The sequence below is a fragment of the Phocoena phocoena genome, chromosome 3 (assembly GCF_963924675.1).
Source record: "Phocoena phocoena chromosome 3, mPhoPho1.1, whole genome shotgun sequence".
Classification (NCBI taxonomy): Eukaryota; Metazoa; Chordata; class Mammalia; order Artiodactyla; family Phocoenidae; genus Phocoena; species Phocoena phocoena.
In genome coordinates, this window is record NC_089221.1 from 163,010,940 (window position 1) to 163,028,286 (window position 17,347).

The following is a 17,347-nucleotide window of genomic DNA, read 5'->3' on the forward strand; positions in this document are numbered from 1 at the left end:
ATGCAACCTGGGCTCCCTGCATTGGAAGCGTGGAGTCTTAGCCACTGGACCACCAGGGAAGTCCCGTCATTTGCTTTCTTCCTTATTTGATTTTTCTGTGTATATGTTGTGTTGTTTATTTTACATTCCTAGTATTTAGAATAGTGCATGGTATACAGTAAGTACTCAATAAACATCAATTCAATGAATGAATAATTACCCTGTAAAAATACGCAACGATTTAGACTTCCGTAGGCAGCGAACCACTCTATTGATACCGCTGAATACAGTCGACCCTGGGGGTCGGTAGATCCGCGATTGGCTGAATCCGCAGATGCGGGACCCGCTGAATGGGAGGGCAGAATGTAATACTGTACCATGTTACACAAGGGACTTGAACATCTTTGGCTTTTGGTATGCGTGGGGCGGTGGTCCTGGAACCAATCCTCCGCAGATACTGAGGGACGACTGAACTTGTATCTTTACTTGTACAATTAAAAGGAACTAGTGTAAACAGGGTGTGTATTCTTTGGTTCAACAATAATCCTATATAAATCAGTAACACTGAGCCTGTTACTGTTTGGGCTTGATGACTGTGTAAATCTAGTCAGGGAGAATAGGGTGTGTCTTTTAAGCCTTTAGTCCTTTCAGTTGTCATAGTTATCATAGATAAGTCAGTGACCTTGTGCATTTCTCCAGACAGAAAGCTTGCTGTAGCTGAGAAGTATGTGGACATCAGCCTGGCCCAAGCTCTTACCTCACTGACTGGATTTCTGTGTCTTTCGGTGAGTAACGAATAAGAGCTTGTGGCAGGGGCTCCCCACTGCCCTTCACTTTGTAAGGTAATTTTTACCCTGCAGAACATTTTCTCTTGACTGTGGGCATCCGGGTGCATTTGAGATTGAGGTATCTTGTGAAATGAAAATTTTCAGTTATTTATGTTGGGTAAGCGTCGACTGAAAAAAGTGCACAACGTGTGAGTTGTGAGTTAGGTTTTATTTGGGGTAAAATGAGGACTATAGCCTAGGAGACAGACTCTCAGATAGCTCTGAGGAACTGGTCCCATAAAGGTAAGGGAGAGGTCAGTATACATGTGATTTGGGTGAAGGGGGACACGTGCAATGAAGCACACATGTTGGCAGAGGGTTGCTACTAGTCATGAGGAACAGATGTCTCTGTCAATGATTTGAGTCCTTTTCTAGATATAAGAAGATGCAAGGAATTGGTCTCATAAAATCTTCTCCTGAAGAATATCTAACTGTCTGAAGACCTGTTCTGCCTGTTTTTCCCAGAGCACAGAGCGCTCATTCCTCAGCTCTGCCCCGAACTCCTTTCAGGGTGTATTGAAGGTCAGCCACTGCAGTGGCTAGTTACTTCATCCTTGTAGAGGCAGACTGCAGTTTTTCATCCACAAGGGCTTTGTTCACAGGGTGTCAGGATGGGCAATTTATTACCTTTTAATTATGAGTGCTACTATTAAGGTCAGCTTTGTTCTTTTCAAGCGAGCTCAGCTAACCTGACAACCCCCAACCCTTGAAAGTCAAGACATTCTTTAAAAAGTGATGCAAATTTCATTAAGGTACTACCTGAAATGAGAGTTCAATTGACTTTGTATGGAATGAGTTTTACCTCGTGCTGTGTTAATTAAATATTTGTTTTTTCCCAAACCATATAAAACATAATAAAAGCAAATTTTCATCAACTTTTAAGTGCAGGTAATTTGGCTATAAAAGAGTATTCTCTTACAGAATTTGATGCTTCCTTTACTTAAATAGAATTCACATTATTTTAAAAACTCACTAACAAGCTTCTTGGTTTTTTTTTTGTTTTTGCGGTACGCGGGCCTCTCACTGTTGTGGCCTCTTCCGTTGTGGAGCACAGTCTCCGAACGCGCAGGCTCAGCGGCCATGGCTCACAGGCCCAGCCGCTCCGCGGCATGTGGGATCTTCCCGGACCGGGGCACGAACCCGTGTCCCCTGCATCGGCAGGAGGACTCTCAACCACTGCGCCACCAGGGAAGCCCAAGCTTCTTGTTTTTTATCATGTATTACATATATTTTAGTGATTATCATTTATTATTTATTTTTTAAAATTTATTATTATTTTTTTTGGCTGCGTTGGATCTTCGTGGCGGTGTGCAGCCTTCTCATTGTGGTGGCTTCTCTTGTTGCAGAGCTGGGCTCTAAGTGCACAGGCTTCAGTAGTTGTGGCTCATGGGCTCTCTAGAGCACAGGCTCAGTAGTTGTGGCGCACAGGCTTAGTTGCTCTGCCGCACGTGGGATCTTCCTGGACCAGTGCTTGAACCTGTGTCCCCTGCATTGGCAGGCGGACTCTTAACCACTGCGCCAGCAGGGAAGTCCCCTATTCTTATAATTTAGTGTGTGCACACTGAAAAATTCCCCGGGTGAGTTTTTGTCTCCTGTCAGTGGTCCACAAATATTTATTACATGTCTGCATCGAGCCTGTTCCTGTTTGCTCAGGCCCACGGGTACAATGGCAAACAAAATTTATAAGGGTTAGGTCCCCTGGAGTTTACAGTCCAACCATCAAGCCTACTTGTAAATGATAGCTGGTTTTGAGTTATTTTATTTTTTAAATTATTGTTTGGCCCTGCCCACGGCATGTGGGATCGTAGTTCCCTGACCAGGGGTGGAATCCATGCCCCCTGCATTGGGAGCAGAGAGTGTTAACCATTGGGCCACCAGAGAAATCCCTGAGTTATTTTAAATGGGAGCACGTCAATGGAGGACTCAATCTAAGGGCTCATAAAGGCTCTTGGAAAAAAAAAAGGTATTGAAGCCAAAATCCACAGTAGAAATGACTAGGATACAGACAGGCAGTGGGCTAGGCTGTGATGGGGCCAGGAATGGGGAGAACATTTTGGCAGGAGGACTCTGCACATGTAAAATCCCTGAAGCAGCTAAAATCCCTGGATTGTACCAGGATGTGAGCAAGACAGGACATGGCTGAAAAAAGAAGCAAGAGAGGAGGAAAGTGAACTAGATTGCAAGAGTCTCAGCCACATGACCTGTAATCGGGAAAGCAAGTTCAGGGTTTAATTTAATTTAATGCTGGTGGGAAGCCATTGTGAGCCGGGGCATCAACAGTTAGATTTGTGTTTAGCAGAGCTAGCTGCACCATGAGGATGCTGGGTGAGGATGGAGTACAGAGGACAAGCTTGACTGGTGGAGAAGAGATTAAGGGTTAGTAGTAGGATTTAGGAATGAGTGATGGTAATCTAGACTCTTGGTGGCTACAAAGTAGAACAAAGTGATGATTTGGGGGGATAGATTGAAGGTGGAATCCATACTCATTCATTTCTGCACCCAGAATGCTGTACACTTTACGATGTGGCTAGTGATGTGCTAGTGGCTGGGTATAGGGTTTTAATAAGAAAAGGCCATTCTCTTGGACATTATAATCTAGTGGAAGAGAAAATATAAGTAAGCAAAGAACTAAATATATAATTACAAATTCTGAGGGCTACATAGGGAGACTCAGACAATAAGACTGGATTTATATTAAATATGGGGCTCACAATAAAGGTGATTCTGAGGAAATGACATTTAAATGGACAGAAAAATGACAAAGGAAAAATTATCCATGTGTGGCAGGGAACGGGGAAGAATTTAATAGTTGAGATTTTCTCTGGAGAGAGCACCATTGAAATGATTGGAGTTGGGTGGAGAGAGGGTGTGGCTTGGATTAGTCTGTCAGTTTTTGCTGTGGGGTAGGGTGAAGTCTACAAAGGAATAGTTTTAGGTTTCAGATGATTGCTGCCTTTGGGGGATGGGGGAGGAAGTGTGCCCATATTTTAAAATTTCAATGGCTGTTGTGGGCTGAGGGGAGAGGAGTCAAGGATTCTGTGGGTTTTAGTTGAATCCAGCCCACAGGAGGGGAGAAGTGCTTATCAAATAATTAATCTTTACTTTTAATTAATTACAGCTGTGGGGTGGGGTAAAGGGTGTGATACCAGCGATGCTTTCTGCCTGCTCTGAATACCTAGAGCATTAGTACTCCTTACTGAGAGCGCAGATGCTTGAAGTGAAAAGTTTTCGGCAAGAGATAAGTTCAGTCTGATAAGCTTCATCCAAGGTGCCTGCAAAACGTTTAGATGGCCATAGTTGAAAAGGCAGCAGGATACATGGGTCTTAAGCTCAGATTTGAGTTCTCAAACTGGAGATTTGGGTGTTATGAGCATAGAGATGGAATTGATTTATTTTTAATATTTATTTGGTTGCACCGGGTCTTAGTTGCGGCACCTGGGCTCCTTAGTTGTAGCAGACGAACTCTTAGTTGTGGCATGCATTTGGGATCTAGTTCCCTGACCAGGGAATCTAAGCCGGGCCCTCTGCATTGGGAGCGGAGTCTTCCGCTGCGCCACCAAGGAAGTCCCGAGATGGAATTTAATTTCAAGGGAATGCATCGCTGTGGAATACACAGAATAAGGTGAGAGATAAGGGCCAGGACTGAGCCTTGAGGACAGTCAACAGTGGGAGAGGAGCTGGCCAATGATCCTGAAAGACAGTGGCCAGAGAAATTAGATGCTGTAAGGAACGGCACCAAAAACGGAGGAGAGCTTAAACAAGCTTTATTTGGGAACGCTCCCGGGCGAGGTTCACTGGTCCGAGAGAAAGGGGCCAGAGAAGTCGCGCCTGGGTGCGGGCGCGAACAAAATTTATAGGGGTGGACGCAGGGGAGACGCTTGCTGTGTGAAGCAGCCCCCCTTTTCGGTAATCTTTTGGATGTTGTGGCAATGTCGGGTGTCGGTTGCATCAGCTTCAGAGCCGTTGGTTCCGCCCCTCGGGGAGCGGGCGGTTGCGTCAGCCTCAGAGCCATTGGTTCCGCCCCTCGGGGAGCGGGCGGTTGCGTCAGCCTCAGAGCCATTGGTTCCGCCCCTCGGGGAGCGGTTGGTTGCGTCAGCCTCGGAGCCGTTGGTTCCGCCCCTCGGGGAGCGGGAAGACCGGGGCCGAGTGGAAAGTCCCGGGCTGATGCCGCTCGTGGGTCCGGCTGCGTTAACCACCCTGGCGGGGGTTCCGTCTGACTCCCTGGGCCCTTCCCCGGACCTGCTGGCCTTACAGATGCCAACCAGGAGATTATGGTAACAAAAGCCCCGAACAGAGGCTGATTTATAGAAGAAAGTAGCGATAGAATTTTTCTGATGAACGAACTAAGTCAAAGACAGAATGGCATTCACTGGATTAGTCCTCTTAAATCCTTGGCAGTCTTGGCAGAGCAGTGTCAGTGAGGTGGTGGTGAGACAGAAACCAGTTTGGAGTGTAATTAAGGGAGGTGAGGAAATGGGGAGAATGAGAGGGTAGACCAGTCTTTCCAGAAGCTGGATGGAGAAAAGGAAGAGGGACTGAGCAGTAACTGTAGGGCTAAGTGGGACCCAAAGGCATGAATTTGTTTCAAGATGGGAGATTTTTAATTTTTTTCAGATCAACAAGAACATTTATTTACAAAGAAGAGATGCAAGGCAATATGTATTAGAAAATACAAGGCAATATTTAGAAGATGTAAGAATATGCAATCACTTAAGGTAACTCTCAAACTTTAGAAAAATTACAAAGGAAAAAGGAAAAAAAATGAGTAAGGAAAATACCTGTCTCCAAGGCCATGCACTTGCTCTTCATTTTTTTTTAACATTCTTTTTTTAAAAATCTTTTCCATTATGGTTTATCATAGGATATTGAAGACAGTTCTCTGTGCTGTACAGTAGGACCTTGTTGTAAGATGGGACATCTTTGATTATGTTTCAATGTTAGAAGTATGAGTACACTGGAGTAGAAGTTGATGGTGATGGAAAAGAGCAAAGGAATAATTAATAAAGCAAGCTTTCTGAGAAGGTAGGAAGGGATTAGACCAGTGGTTCTTAAAGGGGAAATTTTGCCCTCTAGGGGACATTTGGCAATATCCCTTTCACAACTAGAGGGGGATACTACTGGATAGAGTCCAGGGATGCTACTAAGCATCCTACAATGATAGGATGGTACCCCCATAACAAAGAAGTATCCAGCTCAAAATGTGCCAAAGGTGGGAAACATGACATAGCAAAGTAGCAGATACTGACTTTAGATAAGAAGGCAGACATATCTTGTTTGCAAAGTGAAAGAAACCATGATGCTGTGGAACTACTTTTGTACTAGTGGCAAGAGAATGAGGAATCCTTCTTTCATTGTTAGAGTTTCTCTGCAAAGTAAGATGTAAGATCATTTGTTATTGAAGAGATAAGGTTGAGACCATATGAGATTCAAAATCTTGGAGGAATTGTGAAAAGGTCTTTGGATAACCAGGAGGTTAAATTGCCTGTTGGGCTTTTCCTTTAGTGTTGAAGCCCCATTTAGAGTATGTGGACTCAAATTTTTAGTGCTTCCCGTATAACTTATTGGATAGGAATTACCCAGGCAGGGTAGACAGATGGTTGGAATTATCTAAGGCAGGTGTTACGATTCCTCAAGAGAGGAATTTGAGGTTTTAGAAAATATATTATTGAAGTGATGGGCCATGGCATTTCATATGTAGTGCCAAGGAAATGAGGATTATAAATAGCAATACGGTGGAAGTATGGATGGCTTGGAAGCTTCTTTGAGGTAGGAAAGCAGACGCAATACAGGCAAAAAAGTGAACAAGATGGAAGTATACCTGCTGTGTTCAGAAAGTGGGATGTCTGACTTTTTGCCTTCGTAGAGAAATTTAAGGTGTTTGGTTGAGATGTGGAAGCCATGGACGTTTGCTAGTTTACGCCCAAGAACATGGAATCATCTTGAATCAGAGCAGGGATGGGAGTTAAAAATGAAGAATGGGAGTCAGGTGACAGTGACTCTAACGGGTCAGGTCTATATGTTGGTGCTAATTCAGGGGAAGCCAGTGAAGTGCCTCAGTGGAGATGGAATTTTTGATGAGTGGTGGGTAGTGTGGTTTCATAATGTGGAGAATGTACATTAGGAATGGAGATGGTCAAGAATACCCACTATATTGCTTTGAGGTTGTACATGGCATGCAAAACAATGACTCAGGATCACAGACAGCTTGAATCTGAAAGGAACACGTATTGGATGCATGGTGATGCAACTGTCCTAAGTGCAAAGGAGAAATAGAAAGCTTGTGAATTCTCTTGTCAGTACTTCTTTATTTCAGAGCCCTGCCTGGAGTGGATCATAGAAGCAGTAAGAGGAGCATCCTTGTTCTCCTGGTTGCTGTCTGATCATATTTACTACTTACAGACTTGCAGAATGGCAGCCCCACATCTGCCCACTATATGTGGTGAGTTCCTAGGGTAGATTCACTTTACCAGGATTAAGTGGGCACAGAATAAGGGAGTTGAGTAGCCACAGGGGACTGGGAAGAAGGAGCTGAAATGAAAGGAGGTGGGTATGGAGCTCTATGAACACTTGGTGCCCCAGAATTTGCTCATGTGGGATTCAGTGCCCTTTGGGATTTTAGAGGAAGGGCATATGTGCGTGGTGGGGAGAGGGAAGAAAATTTCGGGGTGGCACCTCCTTATCCCATCCATTTGTTTTATAAAGCTGGGAAAGGTAACAACTCAACCTTTCTGACTTTCAACTTCCCTTGCTAGGAAAGTTGAGACTATGTATGTGCCTAGAAACTCATGTCACCCTCTCCTCTAGCTCTGCCTGCCCTAGACCCTTCCTGTGCCCATGAGAGGATCACAGAGATGGAAAACTTCCACTCTGGGTTACAAGTGAGTCATAATTTTTTTTCTTTCTCCTAAAATACATTCCTGTCCCCTGGGGTGAATGCATCTCCTTCCAGTACTCTGGAACCTCATAACCCATCCTGCATTTTGAAACTTCTGATGGTGGTTAAGGGGCTTACAAAAAAAAATTCTTCTACTACCTTACTACTTACAGGGTTTTTTCAGGCATCTCTCCTGCTTAGTGCTGTTAGTAAAAGAAGTAAAATGTAAAAGAAGGATATAAGACTGTCTTAGCCTCAAAAATGTATGGCCACTCTGTGGGAAATAATTTTTTCATTTAGGAAGTATTTCTCTCATTCTTGCAATGTGTTCAGGTCTCTGATTAACCCTGCAGATAGAAGAGAGTGCGATTATGAAAGCTTTCAGGCTAGGAGTGGAGAGATACATTTCATCATGTGTTAGAGAGGCCTTAAATTCTTGAGGCTGGTTGAAATTCCTTAAGGCGTGAGCATGAGTAGAGAAGGAAGGATTCTGAGAACTGAATCCTGGGTTAAATGAAGAGCCCTCATCAGAATCTTGAATTTACTGTGAAACAGGTCTTTCATTTCCAGTACTATTATGCATGATCCTCTCCCCAGGAACATTGGTGGGGTTGGTGGCTGGTTGAGACAGAATGTGTTGTCATTTTAGAACTCAATAACCTTTGAGGATGTGGCCATGGACTTCACCCAGGAGGAGTGGGCATTGCTGAATTCATCTCAGAGAAAACTGTACAGAGATGTGATGCTAGAGAACTATAGAAACTTGGTTTCACTGGGTAAGACTAACAGAATCCCTTGATTTATTTACTGAATTTGAGCATGGATTTCTTGGGTGAGTAAGACCCAATCAACTTGTGATACAGCCTATAGGAGTTTTTTTGTAGGCTTTTACTTTTAAGAAAAATTGCCATATTGAGACATAATTCACATACCATAATTTACTCATTTGAAGTGTACAAAACCATGGGGTTTTTTTCTAGTATATTCATATAGCTGTGCAACCGTCACCACTGTCTAATTCCATAACATTTTTGTTGCTCCACCTACAGGGTGTTTCATTCCTCCCTGCCTGCAGCCCCTGGCAACAACTAATCTACTTTCCTTTTCTACAGGTTTCCCTATTCAGCATTTCATATTAATGGAATCATACCAAATGTGGTCTTTTGTGACTTATCTTTTCACTTAGCATAATGTTTTCAAGGTTCATCCTTGTTGTAGCATATGTCAGTACTTACATCCTGTTCACTGCTGAATAATATTCTCTAGCACAGATATACAACATTTTGTTCAGCCATTCATCAGTTGATGGACATTTGGCTTTTGACACTTGCTGTTGTGAATAATGCTGCTACAAACACTCACATACAAGTTTTTGTGTGGACATATGTTGTCCCTTATCTTGGGTATATGCCTAAGAGTAAAATTGCTGGGTCATTTGGTAACTTTATACTTAACATTTTGAGGAACTGCCAAACTGTTTTCCAAACTGGCTGTATCATTTTACATTCCCTTCAGCAATGTATGCAGGTTCCAAATTCTCCACATTCTTACCAACACTTATTTCCTGTCTTTTTGTTTTTTTGCGGTACGCAGGCCTCTCACTGTTGTGGCCTCCAGTTGCGGAGCACAGGCTCTGGACGCGCAGGCTTCGGATGCACAGGCTCCAGACGCGCAGGCTTGGCGGCCATGGCTCACGGGCCCAGCCACTCCGCGGCATGTGGGATCTTCCCGGACCGGGGCACGAACCCGTGTCCCCTGCATTGGCAGGCGGACTCTCAACCACTGCGCCACCAGGGAAGCCTGGGATGGGAATATTCTTAAATTAAAATGTCACAGATCCTGTTCTCTTACCAAGGTTCAGTAATTTCTCTTGGAAAGACAATTTTTCATTTATGGAAAGTTGATCTCTGAAATGCTTTACTTTTGCTTTCTCTGTCAGAATTTTGTCCTTTTGCTGCTTATAAAGTCACAACTGCCTATCTTCAGAACCTCAGAGAACAAAGTTGTTGTCACAGTTTGATGGTAGTTTTTGTTGTATACTGCATGGTCCTCTCATATGTATCTTTCCCCATAATAGGACATCAACTCAGCAAGCCTCCTCTCATCACCCAGATGGAGCAGGAAGATGAAATGGAGATAGTAGAGAGAAGAATTCACCAAGACACCTGTTCGGGTGAGCACCAGGCATATATGAATGTCTTACCTACAAGATCTGTTCCCTGTGCTAAACATCCCACCATTTTATACTCTAGGAACTTGAGGTTATGTTTCCCATTTGTTTCAGATTGGGTTGGGGCATTACCTGCTTTTTGTCAGCATACTGTCACCATGTCTTTTACAAAACTTTTTCCCACTTTGTTCAGATGAGCTGATTCTCCTTAAAACCAAACAACAACAGCAAAAACGAGGTATTTTGGAGAAATATACGCTCAATGGCAAGAAGGTAAGAGTCACATGGGATAATTTCTTGTCCTCACATTAGAAGTCCAGAATTCTATAAGATAGAAAAGGACTAGAGGGTAATATGAGTGATATCACACTCATTTCACCAACAGAAAGCAGAAGATTCTCTAAGTATTCATTTGAAGGAAACTCATAACTTAGTTCCAAAAATGGTTACAGAGAATCTCCAAGGTAAATAATTGCATAATGGAATTAGTTGTTAAATGTTTAAGATACTCACTTAAGGCAATTTTATCTTAAATCTGTTGAAGAGACTCCAGTGAAGCCATTTGGTAGAGCAATCAGCTTATTCAAGCTGATAAACTCAGTCAGAAACTGCATATGCACTAAGAAAATGTGAAACTCTCATGCTAATAAAGTGCTCATGAGATGTATCAGAATTTCTGTCGGGGGAGATTCTCAGTCATGAACATGATAAATCCTGTGATTGTAACTCATATTTTAATCAATAGGAACAAACTCTTGGAGGCAGTCCCATTCAATGCAGTGAAATTGTTGAAGCCTTGAGTGTGAAATTTAACATTACTCAGAATAAAATTTACCCTAGCAAGAAACCCCATCGATACCTTGACTCTGCAAAAGCCCTTAGAGATTCTTCACGTCTTAAGCCATCTGAGGGAATTCTTCCTCGGGAAAAATCTTATGAATGTAAAAAGGACGAGAATGCCTTCCTCAGGAGTTCTAACTTAGCTGGGCACAAGAGACAACATACAGAAGAGACATCCCATGAACGCAGTGACTTGGGGAAAGTCGTAAATTCAATCTCACACCTTAAGAAGGATGAAAAAACTCACTCTAGAGAGAAGCCTTTTGAGTGTAATCAGTGTGGTAAAGTATTACAGAGCCATTCATCCGTCAAGTTGCACATGAGAATCCACACTGGAGAAAAACCGTTTAAGTGTGATCAGTGTGGGAAAGCCTACAGCTCAAGCTCTTACCTTACGCGTCACAAGAGAATTCATACCGGGGAGAAGCCCTATGAGTGCCGTGACTGTGGAAAAACCTTCCGAGATAGCTCACTTCTCAGACAACACTCAGGGACTCATTCAGGAGAAAAACCCTACAAATGTGATCAATGCACCAAAACCTTCAGCAGAAGCTATAGGCTTGCCATACACCAGATAACACATACTGGAGAGAAACCCTATACGTGCAATGACTGTGGGAAAACTTTCAGTATTCTTCCATATTTTAAAAGACATGAGAGAATCCACACTGGAGAGAAATCCATTGAATGTAGCCATTGTGGTAAAGCCCTGAGTAGTAAGTCATCTCTTAAGGTACACCTGCGGATACATACTGGAGAGAAACCTTTCAAGTGTGATCAGTGTGGGAAAGCTTTTAGGCTGAGCTCCAACCTTATCACGCACAAGAAAATTCATACTGGAGAGAAACCCTGTAAGTGCAATGACTGTGGGAAGGCTTTCAGGGATCGTTCATGTCTTAAAGAACATGTGAGAATTCACACTGGAGAAAAACCCTTTACATGTAATCAGTGTGGAAAAGACTTCAGAGTGAAATCTTTCCTTATTTTGCACAAGAAAATTCACATGAAAATGAAACATGAATGTAAGGAATGTGGGAAAACCTTCCCTGGTCTCTTATCTTATAGGAGGCATATGAAAATCCATACCAGGGACGAGAAACCTTTTAAGTGCAGTGAGTGTGGAAAAGCTTTTAGCAGGCATGTGTCCCTTACAGTACACATGAGAACTCACACTGGAGAGAAACCCTACGAGTGTAATCATTGTGGAAAATCCTTTAGTGTAAAGTGTAATCTCAATGTGCACAAAAGAATACATACTAAAGAAAAACCCTATAAATGCAGTGTCTGTGGGCAAGGTTTCAGTAAATCCTTACCCCTTCGGCGTCATGAGAGAACTCATGCTCAGTAAATCCCCTTTTAATGACATCCATGTAAAGTAGCTTTCAGTGAACTCTCAATCTTTAAGGCATACAACCAAATGCTAAGTGAAAAGAACTGGTTGTGAAGAATGTGAGAAAGCCTCTAAGTAATGCATATATGGAAGAAACCTAAGTTATGCAATGACTGTGAGAAATCCTTTATTCATTCATTATCCCTTAGAAGATATGTGATAACGCTGAAGGGAAAATGTTTTAATATCTTCAAGACTTGTTACTTGGACTTCCCTGGTGGCGCAGTGGTTGAGAGTCCGCCTACCGATGCAGGGGACACAGGTTCATGCCCCAGTCCTGGAGGATCCCACATGCTGTGGAGCGGCTGGGCCAGTGAGCCATGGCCGCTGAGCCTGCGCGTCCGGAGCGTGTGCTCCGCAACGGGAGAGGCTACAACAGTGAGAGGCCCGAGTACCGCCAAAAAAAAAAAGAGACTTGTTACTTGAGAAAAATAAACACCTAATGTTTTAAGCCAACATGTTTTCCGTGTGTTTGTTCCTTTGTTTTGTGTGTGTGGTGGTGGTAGGGAGGTTTTTTGTTTTTCTTTTTTCACTCCTAATTGACTAGTCACTAAACAACAGAGTCCACAGATGGTCAGTTTTTAAAAATAAAGTTTTATATATGGTAACAAAAGTGAAAAATTATTTGGTATAGGGATGTATGTTTAATAGAAGTTTACCTATTGGATAAAGCTCTTAAGTTGTGCTTACAAATTATCTGTGTACCTCTATATTTCATGTGTCCTAACCTACCATTGCCTGCACAAAGTCTGTACCTTCCCATGAAGATTGCAGATGGTGAAATTCTCCTTGGAATTCTGAACTTTCTCCAACACATTTTGTTTACATTTAACATGTAGAAGAATGTACAATTGCATGAATTTTTACAAGGTAGAACACTTCTATATTAACTACACTCTGGTTAAGATATAGAATATTAGGGCTTCCCTGGTGGCGCAGTGGTTGAGAGTCTGCCTGCTGATGCAGGGGACACGGGTTCGTGCCCCGGTCCAGGAAGATCCCACATGCCGCAGAGCAGCTGGGCCCGTGAGCCATGGCCGCTGAGCCTGTACGTCCGGAGCCTGTGCTCCGCAAGGGGAGAGGCCATGATAGTGAGAGGTCCGCGTACAACAACAACAAAAAAAAGATATAGAATATTATAGGCACCTGAGAATCATTCTTTAATGCTCTTTCCATTACTAATCACTCTGATTCCTACCACCAGAATGTAGGTACTCTATGGAATCATGTCTTTAATTTTTTAAGTCAAACTATAGTTGATTTACAACGTTGTGTTCGTTTCTGGTGTACAGTAAAGTGATTCAGTTATAGGTATATACACATATTCTTTTTCATATTCTTTTCCATTATGGTTTATTATAGGATATTGAATATAGTTCCCTGTGCTGTACAGTAGGATGTGGGACTTTGTTGTTTATCTATTTTATATATAGTAGTTTGTATCTGCTAATCCCAAACTCCTAATTTATCCCTTCCTCACCCCTTTTCCCTTTGGTAACCATGAGTTTGTTTTCTATGTCTGTGAGTCCGTTTATGTTACCTAAATAAGTTCATTTGTGTCTTTTTTTTTTGGCCACGCTGCGAGGCTTGCAGAATCTTAGTTCCCCGACCAGGGATCGAACCTGGGCCCTGGCAGTGAGTGCTGAGTCCTAACCACTGGACTGCCAGGGAATTCCCTGGAGTCATGTATTTTAAAACAACTTTATTGAGATATAATTCACATACCACAAAAGTTCACCCATTCGAAGTGTAAAATTCAGTGATTTTTAGTGTATTTAAGGTTATGTGCACTCTGTGCCTGATACCGTATGGTCTCATTTGTGCCTGGCTTCTTCTGCTCAACGTTACATTTTCGAGATTGATTTTTGCTGTTGCATTTAGCAGGAGTTTATTTTCATTGTTGCATAGTTTTCTATAGAATGAATATGCACACTTTATCATTCAACTGTTTTGAACATTTTATCTGTTTATAGCTGGGATATTTTACAAATGGCTCTGCCACAAACATTATTGTACATGTTTTTTGATTCACAATTGTACATAATTTTGTTGGGTATGTGTTAAGGAGTGCGTATTTATTCAAAACTACCAAACAATTTTCCAAAGTAGTTGCACCAATTTACATTCCCAGTCTCTTGCCAATATTCCACATTGTCTTTTCAGTTTGGCCATTTTAATGAGTGTGGAGTGCCATATTTTGATTTTTAAAATTTTATATTGAACTACTTTTACACTTAGAGAAAAGTTGCAATAATAGGGAGTTGCTGTATATCCCTCAGGGTTTCTCAGTATTGATGCAATCAGTTTATCAGTCACTTCCTTTATGATTAGTGTTTTTTGTGCTTTTTTTTTTTTTTTTCTCGCGGCACGCGGACCTCCCACTGCCGTGGCCTCCCCCCCCCGCGTGGAGCACAGGCTCCGGACGCGCAGGCCCAGCGGCCATGGCTCACGGGCCCGCCGCTCCGCAGCATGTGGGATCCTCCCGGACCGGGGCACGAACCCACGTCCCCTGCATCGGCAGGCGGACTCTCAACCACTGCGCCACCAGGGAAGCCCCTTTTTTGTGCTTTCTTTAAGATTGTTGGTTTATGTCTATTTTTCAGGCAACCTCGAAAAGCCTGCCCAAGTAACTAGGAAATTGGTTTCCTTGCTACCTCTTTCCTACTAACTTTATTCATGTAGGAACTTTAATTAAGAAAGGAGAAAATTTTCTTAAGTTACTGTGTGACAATGATCCCATGATACATTCCCTGCATCCCTGAGTCTCTGTCCCTATGGGGACTTAAACCACTCTTCCCTAGTCCTTTAGTGATAATCTCTGGCTCAGAGAAGGCTGGGAGTTGGTCTTAGGAGGAGGCCATCAGGTCCCTTAAGGTTAGACCTGAGAATCCAATAATGCGATACCCTGGATGTGAGAGGAAACATGGGAAGAAAATGACATATACCTGTCTGTCCTCTCAGGGTCAGGAAGTCAGCAATGCAGGAGCTCTCCCTTCTAGCATCTGTGTTCCTTAAGGCTATAAGCTGCCTGGGGGAAGTAATGACAGTACACATTTGGCTAATGAGGAGCTTTGGAAACTGAGCCCCCAGGCCATAGAGACTGCATATAGTCTATCTGTGACCACTCAACAGCCCTACTCAGGTCAGGAAAGAGCATACTGGAGTCTCCTGAGATGATCCCTTTTGCCCAGCATTCAGTTGCCTTACTTGGTGCATCTGCCCTTCCTGGGGACAGATTTTCCATCCCCATCCTTCAATATCCAGAGGAAAGGTGAATGAGTACATTGATGGCTGCAAGGTAATCTGAAGTGCCCAATAAATGCAGTGAGAAATCGAACAGTTTATTTTTTTAACCAGCCTATCTGGAGGACATCCAAGAGGTAAGATAAAGTTCAGTGGAATTACAAGTGAGATGACAAGTTTTTGACGTTCTTGGTATATTTACTTTTCCACATTCATCCTATTTGCAATCAGCTTTCATCATTTCTGGCTCCTATTCTGTCTTCTAAATCCAAGGGACTCCTTCCCCAGCTGAGTATGAATTAGCCTCTTCAGAAATCTGGCAGATGTTTTTACAATTCTCTGGTTTCCCTCATTTATTTGGTAGTGAGTGGGGCTGGAGTGACGTGAGTTTGGCTTCTCAATTTTCCCAGTCCTCATTCCAGATTTCACCTTTAGAGAACTCAATCAAGTCTTGTCCTTATCTCTTGCTTCTGAGGACTCTGGGAGAGGACGTTGAGTCTACTGTTTAGTCTTTCTTTGAAAACCTCCAAACAAAACATTACAAAATATTTTAAACCATGAGAACTGCACAGCAAGCAGTAAAATAAACAGCCATGCAACCACCTTCCAGAATTAATGCCAAGCTTTTGCCATATTAGCTTCAGCCACCTTTAAAAGATTGTGACGAAGGCAGACATCATTACAGAGCATGCTCGGTGCTCAGAAGAAAACCACCAGGACAGAAGTCCAGAGCCATGAGCTTACAGAGTAAGCAGGGTCTCAGTGCAGTCACAGGAAAACTTACATGTGTGTTGGAGCACATGGGCATGTGAACCTGCCTTTTCAACTATAAGTTGTATGAAATGTAGGTGTAGGTCAAGTATTTTTCTTTTGGCTGCGTTGGGTCTTTTTAGCTGCGCGTGGGCTTTCTCTAGTTGTGGCACGCGGGGGCTACTCTGTTGCACTGCGCAGGCTTCTCATTGTGGTGGCTTCTCGCTGCAGAGCACGGCTTCTAGGCACGCGGACTTCAGTAGCTGCGGCGTGCGGGCTCACTAGTTGTGGTGCACGGGCTTAGTTGCTCCCGCGGCATGTGGAATCTTCCCGGACCAGGGCTCGAACCCTTGTCCCCTGCATTGGAAGGCGGATTCTTAACCACTGCACCACCAGGGAAGTCCCAGTAGCTTACTCTTGACATTTTCTTTCTTTTTTTAAAAATTGAGATATAATTGACATAGAACATTGTATTAGTTTTAGGTTACAATATAATGATTTATGTATCTATTGCAAGATGATGGGCAAAGAACAGCTTTCATGTCAAAGTTGAGGGAGATATGAGGCTGCTGAGTTCATTTCAGAAGGACTGCAGAGGCAAGCTGAGGAGACTTTCACTGGCCAAAAGACAATTTGAGAATTAATATAAATAATAACTGCAGTGTATTGAAATATATCAAATGCATTTAAAATCCAGGAGTTCATGATGACAACATTTATCGTTGGATAATGCTGAAAACCAATTATTTTAAAAAGTGATGAACACAGGAATCAAGAAGTAGTCTTTCTTATAAGAACTCAATTTCTTATAAGAAATAAATCTATTTTTTACAAAATATTTATTTAGTTATTTGGCTACGCCAGGTCTTAGATACAGCACGAGGGATCTTCATTGTCAGTGCGGGATCTTTAGCTGCGGCATGTGGGATCTAGTTTCCTGACCAGGGATTGAACCCGGGCATCCTGTGTTGGGAGAGTGGAGTCTTAGCCACTAAGACGACCAGGGAACTCCCAGAAATCCACCTATTTAATTCGGGAAATTTCATCTTTATGGAAGTATTTCAGCCAATAACTGAAAAAAGAATTAAAATGTCAGCATTTTGTAACTCCTGGTGAATTAATAGATCCAGGCAATAATTATTACAAGAAGACAAATAGGCAATATGTTCTTCCTCATTAATATATTTAAGGATGCCAAAAATTGAACCTAAATTTAATCAAGATTCTAGACTAGAAGTAGGCACATTTTTTTCAGTAAAGAGCTAAATAGTAAA

General features: G+C 42.7%; 1 protein-coding gene across 1 annotated transcript; it reads left to right on the plus strand.

Moving 5' to 3' along the window:
* Nucleotides 1-4,735: 4,735 nt before the first annotated feature.
* Nucleotides 4,736-12,038, plus strand: LOC136120384 (zinc finger protein 431-like). The gene is made up of 6 exons (XM_065873798.1): nucleotides 4,736-4,888; nucleotides 8,330-8,456; nucleotides 9,758-9,853; nucleotides 10,044-10,123; nucleotides 10,596-11,699; nucleotides 11,784-12,038. Exons 1-6 carry the CDS (start codon nucleotides 4,736-4,738, stop codon nucleotides 12,036-12,038), a joined length of 1,815 nt encoding a protein of 604 aa, XP_065729870.1.
* The last annotated feature ends 5,309 nt before the right edge of the window (nucleotides 12,039-17,347 follow it).

What these genes read in the sequence shown, in the direction of transcription:
- LOC136120384 (XM_065873798.1), top strand. Translation starts at nt 4,736, where the DNA reads ATGTCGGGTGTCGGTTGCATCAGCTTCAGAGCCGTTGGTTCCGCCCCT. An exon ending in GTTCCGCCCCTCGGGGAGCG is followed by an intron (nt 4,889 to 8,329) that starts GTTGGTTGCGTC and finishes TTGTCATTTTAG; the next exon opens with AACTCAATAACCTTTGAGGA. An exon ending in ACAAGAAAATTCACATGAAA is followed by an intron (nt 11,700 to 11,783) that starts ATGAAACATGAA and finishes CATACCAGGGAC; the next exon opens with GAGAAACCTTTTAAGTGCAG.